This window comes from Poecilia reticulata, chromosome 12 (genome assembly GCF_904066995.2).
Source record: "Poecilia reticulata chromosome 12, P_reticulata-male-v2, whole genome shotgun sequence".
Taxonomy (NCBI): Eukaryota; Metazoa; Chordata; class Actinopteri; order Cyprinodontiformes; family Poeciliidae; genus Poecilia; species Poecilia reticulata.
In genome coordinates, this window is record NC_088841.1 from 31,913,854 (window position 1) to 31,924,476 (window position 10,623).

A 10,623-nucleotide genomic window follows, 5' to 3' on the forward strand; every position below is an offset into this window, starting at 1 on the left:
TCATGCAACATAGAATCAACAATCAAAACATCACATTAAGTCAAGTGTCATCATTAAATTAGTAACTGATTACGTTCCATAAGAAACTCTAACCAGGTGGTTTTAAGTCGAGATTTAAGGGAGCTCAGTGTTTCAGCTGTTTTACAGTTTTCTGGAAGTTTGTTCCAGATTTGTGGTGCATAGAAGCTGAATGCTGCTTCTCCTCGTTCCAGAACCAGAACTTGAGGGGTCTAGATGGTTGGTATGACACCACCAGGGGTCTCATGCAGAAAAGACTGCACAGTTTTCAAACTAAAACTTGAGTACAGAAAAATTTAGAAACGTGCGGCGCACAAAAAAAATCAGATGCAGAAAGCCGCACGTGGCGGCACACCTGTCCTTTATAAATCCTAATTTGCGGGAAATAGAGCTGCTGCTGGTCCACCTGTCGCTACCCATAAATAATTCTTAATGTAAATTAATATAAATACCAGGAAGTCTGCCACGATGTGAAGCAGTAACCATGGCAACGTCCTTGTTTGAAGCAGTGTAAGTAATTATAATAATTATATATTTTATTTAAAAGGTGCTTTGAGGGGGTGTGCTGTGGTGGCTCAGGGGTTAAGCACAACCCACATCTGGAGGCCTCATTCCTCGACGCGGCTGTCGCAGATTCGATTCCTGGCCTGGTGACCCTTACCCCATGTCCCCCCCCTCGTTATCCACCTTCCTGTCAACTATGAATCATGTGTATAGGTTTTATTAAATAAAGGCCACTAGAACCAATAAAACCTTTAAAAATAGGTGTTTTGAGGGCACATAATGTCACAAAAATAAAAATACGTTTTAAAGAAAAAAAAGAATCCAAATTAAAAATATAAAAAATAAAGAGCAAATGCGTTCAGCCGGGATTTAAAGACGGAGTCAGAGGGTCCATCGAGTGGCAATGTGGACTTTTATTCTAAATAGTAGAATCATGTGAAAAAGTTGTAAATTTTCAGAATAAAGATGCTTTATGTCCATAAGGCGCATTCACAAAGCAGGCAGCTCGACTGAAGGATGGCTGCAGCTGGACCAGTACCAGTATCGCACAGCTCCTTCTTTAGGTTTTGCTCAGAGATCCAGGATGATCGGATTGATAAGAGATCATATCGATCTGCTGGTAAATGTTGATAATGGTTTATTAGTGTTTAGATTAATCCAGACTCCCTCTGAATTCTTCCATTGATAATGTTTTCCATCAGAGCCAAAGGCTTCTCAGGTAGTGACTCACCTTTTTTGCAGCTATTGATATACGTGTGATTGCACACACCTTGATCACCTTAAAAATAATCAAACCTGTTGATTATTTTTAATCAGCAGTTAATCTGCTGATCCAACCCAGTTTTCTTCTTTTAGTGGGAATAAAATTACCCCATAGATGCATTTCATGCGCTTCGGCTCACAGACCAATGAGTTACATCTTTGAGACAAAACAGAGGAAAACTACTATTTACATACTAGAGAGGTTTTCACATACTTTTATTTTTATTTTCTTTATTTTGTTTTGTTTTATTTATATTGTGTGCTTGTTAGCTTATTGTCTGAAGATAAATGTGATTCAGTTTAATCGTTTAAACAATAACATGAAGTGTCATTCGGTAAATAATGACACTTTTAATGCAAGGTTGCTCTAAAAGTTGCATTAAAAGTCCATTAAAAATGCCAAATTTATCTGGCCCTGTCGATTTTTTGGTGTCTATGGTTTTCAATTCTCTGAGAACCTCAGCTGTACAAATAGGGAAAATTAAAAGTGGTGAAGTTACAATCATTATTCAGAAACTGATCATCAGTATTTACATTTGGGCCGAATGAATTTAAATAATCAAATAAAGAGCCTACAGAAATAAAATGCTTGTTAAAATAATTTTAAATTGATAGTTTATCAGACACCATTTTACTTTTATTCTAAACAAAATCTGGAAAGTGATTCAGTGGCGCCTGGTCAGCAGCTGATTTCACTGTTTTCCTAAATTTCTTTGGATCATTTAAATTTTTTGGCATCTCGGCAAGGAAATAGTCTGACTTTGCTTTCCTAATTGATAAGGTACATTTATTCTACAATTTCCTAAAACAGAGCCAGCTCTCCTCAGTTTTGTTTTTTTCTTGCCCAAGTTGCATCTCTTTGTTTTAAGCAGAGCCCCAATAGCTGAGGAAAACCATGGATTATTTCATCCCTTTATCCTAATTTTACGTACAGTAGCATGTTTATTTATTAGTCTTAAAAACTCTTCATGGAAATACTGCCAGGCAAGGTCAATGTTATCAAAAAGAGAGACCCTATTCCAGTTAAAATGTAACAAGTTATAATCAAAAGCATTTAGGTGTTTTTTGAATCATTTAGATGTTTTAAATCTCTTTTGGTCAGGATATGTGGCTTCAGTTTTGGTAACTTGAAATTTCTAACTGTATACAGCACAATGTCACTAAGGTCGTTTGCAAAAACTCCTATCCCTGTATATTTATGTGGTGCGTTTGTTATAATTACATCAAGGACAGATGATTTTAGAGGACGATTGTTATTAAGTTGGGTGAGGTAATTAATTAACTGGGTGATATTTAAACAAAATTACAGAGTTTTTAAATTAAGGATGAAATCTAAAACATCTAGTTGATGATCTGTCTGGTTCTGCTGGGTCTCAGCTCTTGATTTTACAATAAGTCAGACCAAAAATTTTTTAAAGCAAACTCCACAGAAAGTTTTTTTTTTATTACCAGGATCCATCAGAGTTTTACACAAGAAGAATCAGAACCCAGCTGTGTGTCCTTTAAAAGCGACTGTTCAAAGGGTCATTTCATTGACTTTAAATCTGGAGCTCCATCATCAGAGAGGTGAGATGTTTCTATTTGCTCCAACTGTTGAAACTGAACCAGTAAGTTTCAGATGTTCCCAGTTATATTTACAGATGTTTGATCCATTATCTAAATCAGCTGCTCTGTTCTAATGAAAACACCTTCATATCTTCATATCTGGGTGATGATGATGATGTTCTGCTGCTTCCTGGCTCCATGTCAGACTAACAGTGGGACACATTTCCACCACCCACTGGGAAATACCTGGTAAACCAGTCTGGTCCATCAGGACTTGGTTCCTATGTGCATTGTGAGATCAGTTCAGAAGGAAGAAAAGCTTCATGATGTGGTTGGTGAGATCTGCTGGAATTCAACCAGACTGAGCTGATGTGGACCATCAGAGGTTCTGCTGGTTCTTAGTGGGATCAGCAGGAACATTAAATCTTTACAGCTACTAGGATTATCTGGTTCACTGCTCACATCCAGATATCACTTCATGGACTTTTATCTTCTGATTGTCTCTGTGTGGACAGATACTGTAGGTGAGCTCACTGGTTTCCAGGATCTACAGGATCCATTTTAAATCCTCTATAACACCCAGGAGAGGATCCCACATGGACACACCCACATATCTCAGAGCTCCTCCATGTCCACATCACCACAAATCCAGTCATCAGAACCTGATGGATGTCCCACACTGTCCTGAAGACCTGTGTGGACAGAGTCTTCACTTCCACTGTCCCCAAGCTCTGGGACACTGTCTCCACCAGCATCAGATCTGCTAACAATGTGGACAGTTTGAAGTCCAAATTCAGCACCAACATTTTAAAATGTCTACTGGGTTATTCTGGTGTTACTGGTCTTCCTCCTTGTAGTTAATCTTCTTCTAACTTCTTTGTATTGTGTTCATGTGATGCTCTGTTTTTCTGCTTTTAATGTGAAACTGTTGGAAATTTCCTCTGTGAATCCTGCTGGATAAATATTTCCCGACTTCCTGATTGTTCCTGGTTCCTCCACAGAGTGGACCAGCAGAGCTCAGAGGTTCCCAGTGGTCCGTCTGCCCAGCAGCATCAAACACAGCTGGACTCCATATTTATGGTCTGTACATGAACAACAACTACTTTTCCATGGTTCTGTGCATACTGCACTTTGTAGACCAGAGGACTGTCAGTCTGTCCAACATCCATCTGGTGTTTGGCTCCATGATTTCAGTCTGATGTTTCCTTCATCTATTATTCTGTTCCAGCTGCTGGAGGAAAACATTGTCACTTTTGTGAAGAATGAGCTGAAGAAGATCCAGAAGGTTCTGAGTCCAGATTACCCAGAATGCTCAGAAAGTCAGAGAGAGGATGATGAGGTGTTGGAAGGTGAGGATGAAGAGCAGAGGAGGAGCAGCAGAGAGGCAGTGATGAAGATCACACTGAACTTCCTGAGGAGGATGAAGCAGGAGGAGCTGGCTGACCGTCTGCAGAGCAGTAAGAGGATTTCTACAAAGATTTAACCTGATGGATAAATGACACATTTACTGATGTCTGAAGAAATGGAATCACATTTGTTAAAATCATCTTCAGGAGAGGGTTTTGTTAAGATCCTGTCTTTACATTTTGTCTTATTTTAGAACATCTTGCTGCAGTTTGTCAACATCAACTTAAATCTGGTCTGAAGAAGAAGTTCCAGTCTGTGTTTGAGGGGATTGCTAAAGCAGGAAGTCCAACCCTTCTGAACCAGATCTACACAGAGCTCTACATCACAGAGGGAGGGACTGGAGAGGTCAATGATGAACATGAGGTCAGACAGCTTGAAACAGCATCCAGGAAACCACACAGACCAGAAACAACAATCAGACAAGAAGACATCTTTAAAGTCCCACCTGGAAGAGATCAACCAATCAGAACAGTGATGACAAAGGGAGTGGCTGGCATTGGGAAAACAGTCTTAACACAGAAGTTCACTCTGGACTGGGCTGAAGACAAAGCCCACCAGAACATCCACTTCATATTTCCATTCACCTTCAGAGAGCTGAATGTGCTGAGAGAGAAAAAGTTCAGCTTGGTGGAACTTGTTCATCACTTCTTTACTGAAACAAAAGAAATCTGCAGCTTTGAAAACTTCCAGGTTATGTTAATCTTTGATGGCTTGGATGAGAGCAGACTTCTTCTGGACTTCCACAACAAAGAGATCCTGACTGATGCTACAGAGTCCAGCTCAGTGGATGTTCTGCTGACAAACCTCATCAGGGGGAAACTGCTTCCCTCTGCTCTCCTCTGGATAACCACACGACCTGCAGCAGCCAATCAGATCCCTCCTCACTGTGTTGGCATGGTGACAGAGGTCAGAGGGTTCAATGACCCCCAGAAGGAGGAGTACTTCAGGAAGAGATTCAGAGATGAGCAGCAGGCCAGCAGGATCATCTCCCACATGAAGACATCACGAAGCCTCCACATCATGTGCCACATCCCAGTCTTCTGCTGGATCACTGCTACAGTTCTGGAGGATGTGTTGGAGACCAGAGAGGGAGGAGAGCTGCCCAGAACCCTGACTGAGATGTACATCCACTTCCTGGTGGTTCAGACCAAAGTGAAGAAGGTCAAGTATGATGGAGGAGCTGAAACAGATCCACACTGGAGTTCAGAGAGCAGGAAGATGATCGAGTCTCTGGGAAAACTGGCTTTTGATCAGCTGCAGAAAGGAAACCTGATCTTCTATGAATCAGACCTGACAGAGTGTGGCATCGATATCACAGCAGCCTCAGTGTACTCAGGAGTGTTCACACAGATCTTTAGAGAGGAGAGAGGGCTGTACCAGGACAAGGTGTTCTGCTTTGTCCATCTGAGTGTTCAAGAGTTTCTGGCTGCTCTTCATGTTCATCTGACCTTCATCAACTATGGTATCAACCTGATGGAAGAAACACAAACATCTAAAAAGTCTTCATTATTTAAACCTAAACTAAAGTCTCTCCATCAGAGAGCTGTTGACCAGGCCTTACAGAGTCCAAATGGACACCTGGACTTGTTCCTCCGTTTCCTCCTGGGACTTTCACTGCAGACCAATCAGAGACTCCTACAAGGTCTGCTGACACAGACAGGAAGTAGATCACAGACCAATCAGAAAACAGTTCAGTACCTCAAGAAGAAGATCAGTAAGAATGTGTCTGCAGAGAAAAGCATCAATCTGTTCCACTGTCTGAATGAACTGAATGATCATTCTCTAGTGGAAGAGATCCAAAAGTCTCTGAGTTCAGAAAGTCTCTTCAAAGATAAACTGTCTCCTTCTCAGTGGTCAGCTCTGGGTTTCATATTAGTGTTATCAGGAAAAGATCTGGATGTGTTTGACCTGAAGAAATACTCTGCTTCAGAGGAGGTTCTTCTGAGGCTGCTGCCAGTGGTTAAAGCCTCCAACAAAGCTCTGTAAGGACACACATCATTACTGCTGTTATTTTTTTGATTCAGTGAAAACTGCTAATGATGTGTTAAGTATTGATTGATATTATTTTTATTTCATTTATTGATGCTTTGTCTCCTCAATGTCACCTACTGGTAGAAGACGAGTAGGAAAGTTACAGACTTCCTACAGCAACTGGCCATGATGTTACATTTTCAAGGAGCAAGACTCCAGCAAAACTTAGGTCATTGTGGTATTTAATAGTTTTGTTGCCAGCCTCTTTGTTGTTTTTAGATAAGGTCTTAAAGATGGCGGCCCAACTATAGACTGAACATTTTCACAGCACAACTGGTACAGTGTTGTTGTAAAATAAGACACATAGAGATGTTTAAAATAAGACAGATCCTTCAATCTTTCCAAAAAGAACATTGTTGACTGGATGTAAAACATTCATTTTGATGAATTTTTTAACACATTTTCCTCCCTTTCTCCTCAGACTGAGTGGCTGTAACCTCTCAGAGAGAAGCTGTGAAGCTCTGTCCTCAGTTCTCAGCTCCCAGTCCTCCAGTCTCAGAGAACTGGACCTGAGTAACAACAACCTGCAGGATTCAGGAGTGAAGCTTCTCTCTGCTGGACTGAAGAGTCCAAACTGCAACCTGGAAGCTCTCAGGTACAATGTTCTCAATCCTGGTGAAACCAGGTTTCTGACCACTAGATGCTATCAGAGATGCTATAAATACTATTGAAAAAGTGAATTGAACAATAGATTCCTTCTTTATTCTGCAAAGTACAATAACTTAAAGGTAAAACATGCATTTTGATAAATTGTTTTAAAACAGATTTTTCTCTGTCTCCTTTGACTGAGTGGCTGTAACAACTTCTGACAGAAGAGGAACAGGGAGAAATGTCTGTAGTCAGTCTGATGGGAAACATTTAGTTGTAGATAAATATGTAGTTTTACAATTCAATATTTAGTTTGTAGCCATTTGATTCATAAATGAAGGAATAACATGGTGAAGCCAAAACTTTCAGAACCCCTTTGTGTCCAGACTTGGGTTTAATAAAACATGATCTGGTCTGGACTGTGAGATGACATGAAGACTGTAACATATTGGGTTCTCATCCTATTCCAAAGAAATGTTTAAAAACATATTTGTAGGACCATTCAATGTTAAGATATCTATGAGTGTAATTTTGCTTGTGGTGGCTTCAGAAAGTTTGTTTTCTATGTGTTTGGTAAAGCCTTTTTCAGTGGCACCTTTAGTGTCAGGTTGGTGTTTTCAGAAGCTCATACATTAAAATCTACAGTAAATTTCCCTTTGCTCAACATTTCACATGTGCTAATGTTTGGTTGGATGTTGAGAAGCATTTTTTTCTCCCCCATTAGTTTTGTCATAATCCTCCTTTCTCAAACAATATTGAGTTTAGATTGTGGGAGTTTTAGGAGAATCTGACTAATGAGCAATTAGATTGTTGTACAAAGGAACAGCTTTTACCAATTGCTCCTCAGTTTTTGATCTCTGTATACAAACGGAGATCAAAAACTCCAAAATGGAAGAGATCAACCAAAATGGAAAGATGAAATCTGAGATTCTCTCTGCTTTGGTTGAACCTGATGTTTTCCCTGAAACCAGCTCTGATGCTGATCCTCAAACTAGATTTGATTCTCAGGTTTCCGTTGGACTCTGTTAAAACTGACACTAGATTAATTTAGTTCATAGAAAGAATTTAATGCTTCTCGTGCCAGCCTCCTTCTTGCCTTTAGTTCAGTCCTTCATGGCTGGACGCCATCTATAGACTGAACCAGTTCACAATGAAAACCAACATGAAGACATACAATAAAACGGTTACTTAAACCTTTACAAGAACATTGTCAACTGGAAATAAAACATTCATTTCGATGAACTTTAACAGATTTTCCTCCCTGTCTCCTCAGACTGAGTGTCTGTAACCTCTCAGAGAGAAGCTGTGAAGCTCTGTCCTCAGTTCTCAGCTCCCAGTCCTCCAGTCTCAGAGAACTGGACCTGAGTAACAACAACCTGCAGGATTCAGGAGTGAAGCTTCTCTCTGCTGGACTGAAGAGTCCAAACTGCAACCTGGAAGCTCTCAGGTACAATGTTCTCAATCCTGGTGAAACCAGATTTCTGACCACTAGATGCTATCAGAGATGCTATAAATACTATTTAAAAAAGTGAATTGAACAATAGATTCCTTCTTTATTCTGCAAAGTACAATAACTTAAAGGTAAAACATGCATTTTGATCAATTGTTTTAAAACAGATTTTTCTCTGTCTCCTTTGACTGAGTGGCTGTAACAACCTCTGACAGAGGAGGAACAGGGAGAAATGTCTGTAGTCAGTCTGATGGGAAACATTTAGTTGTAGATAAATATGTAGTTTTACAATTAAATATTTAGTTTGTAGCCATTTGATTTATAAGTGAAGGAATAACATGGTGAAGCCAAAACTTTCAGAACCCCTTTGTGTCCAGACTTGGGTTTAATAAAACATGATCTGGTCTGGACTGTGAGATGACATGAAGACTGTAACATATTGGGTTCTCATCCTATTCCAAAGAAATGTTTAAAAACATATTTGTAGGACCATTCAATGTTAAGATATCTATGAGTGTAATTTTTCTTGTGGTGGCTTCAGAAAGTTTGTTTTCTATGTGTTTGGTAAAGCCTTTTTCAGTGGCACCTTTAGTGTCAGGTTGGTGTTTTCAGAAGCTCATACATTAAAATCTACAGTAAATTTCCCTTTGCTCAACATTTCACATGTGCTAATGTTTGGTTGGATGTTGAGAAGCATTTTTTCTCCCCCATTAGTTTTGTCATAATCCTCCTTTCTCAAACAATATTGAGTTTAGATTGTGAGAGTTTTAGGACAATCAGACTAATGAGCAATTAGATTGTTGTACAAAGGAACAGCTTTTACCAATTGCTCCTCAGTTTTTGATCTCTGTATACAAACGGAGATCAAAAACTCCAAAATGGAAGAGATCAACCAAAATGGAAAGATGAAATCTGAGATTCTCTCTGCTTTGGTTGAACCTGATGGTTTCCCTGAAACCAGCTCTGATGCTGATCCTCAAACTAGATTTGATTCTCAGGTTTCCGTTGGACTCTGTTAAAACTGACACTGGATTAATTTAGTTCATAGAAAGAATTTAATGTTTCTCCTGCCAGCCTCCTTCTTGCCTTAAGTTCAGTCCTTCAAGGCTGGAGGCCCATCTATAGACTGAACCAGTTCACAATGAAAGGCATAAAGACATAAAATAAAACAGTTACTTAAACCTTTACAAGAACATTGTCGACTGGAAATAAAACATTCATTTTGATGAACTTTTTAACTGATTTTCCTCCCTTTCTCCTCAGACTGAGTGTCTGTAACCTCTCAGAGAGAAGCTGTGAAGCTCTGTCCTCAGTTCTCAGCTCCCAGTCTTCCACTCTCAGAGAACTGGACCTGAGTAACAACAACCTGCAGGATTCAGGAGTGAAACTTCTCTCTGCTGGATTGAAGAGTCCAAACTGCAACCTGGAAGCTCTCAGGTACAATGTAATCAATCCTGGTGAAACCAGATTTCTGTCCACTAGATGCTATCAGAAATGCTATAAATGCTATTAAAAATTGGATTGAATAGATTCCTTATTTCTGAAAAGTACAATAAATTAAAGGTAAAACATGCATTTTGAAGAATTGTTTAATAACAGATTTTCCTCCCTGTCTCCTCAGACTGAGTGGCTGTAACCTCTCAGAGAGAAGCTGTGAAGCTCTGTCCTCAGTTCTCAGCTCCCAGTCCTCCAGTCTCAGAGAACTGGACCTGAGTAACAACAACCTGCAGGATTCAGGAGTGAAGCTTCTCTCTGCTGGACTGAAGAGTCCAAACTGCAACCTGGAAACTCTCAGGTACAATGTTCTCAATGCTGGTGAAACCAGGTTTCTGACCACTACCTGCTATCAGAGATACATTATACTACCAAAGGTACAGAGCCTTGCTAAAGTATTCAACGTCCTTGAACTTTTCAACCTTTTCCACTTTTCAGACTTAAAACATAAAGATCAAAATTTTTATTATTTTGTGAAGAATCAACAAGTGGGCACAATCATGAGGTTAAATGAAATTTATTGGATATTTTAAACTTTAACAAATTAAAACTGCAAAGTGGGATGAGCAATATTATTCTGCTCCTTTACTTTCAGTGCAGCAAACTCAGTCCAGAGGTTCAGTGAGGTTCTCTGAATGATCCAATGTTGTCCTAAATGACTGATGATGGTAAATACAGGGTGGATCATTAGTTTTCATACATAGATAAAATAAAAAACATTTCATATTGGACCGTTTGCACTTTTGTGGGACTCTAATCGCTGCAGGTCTTGAACCACTTTGTGGTTGTTGTGCAACATTTCCAGTTTTCTGAAACTTGCAGAT

The 10,623-nt window shown here is 39.6% G+C and overlaps 1 protein-coding gene across 2 annotated transcripts in view; it reads left to right on the forward strand.

The window, feature by feature from the left end:
* The window catches only part of LOC108166031 (NLR family CARD domain-containing protein 3-like), a 36,707-nt gene extending 28,018 nt beyond the window's left edge, over window positions 1-8,689 (forward strand). Inside the window, exons 5-9 of one of the 2 annotated variants that reach the window (XM_081613690.1) lie at window positions 3,831-3,909; window positions 4,058-4,286; window positions 4,430-6,218; window positions 6,689-6,862; window positions 8,129-8,689. In XM_081613690.1, the coding sequence (XP_081469816.1) occupies window positions 3,831-3,909; window positions 4,058-4,286; window positions 4,430-6,218; window positions 6,689-6,862; window positions 8,129-8,387 (2,530 nt within the window). In that variant the 3' untranslated portion in view covers window positions 8,388-8,689. Of the gene's footprint in view, window positions 1-3,830; window positions 3,910-4,057; window positions 4,287-4,429; window positions 6,437-6,688; window positions 6,863-8,128 lie in introns of those variants that run through there. The other variant, XR_014090231.1, reaches the window with a different exon arrangement.
* The last annotated feature ends 1,934 nt before the right edge of the window (window positions 8,690-10,623 follow it).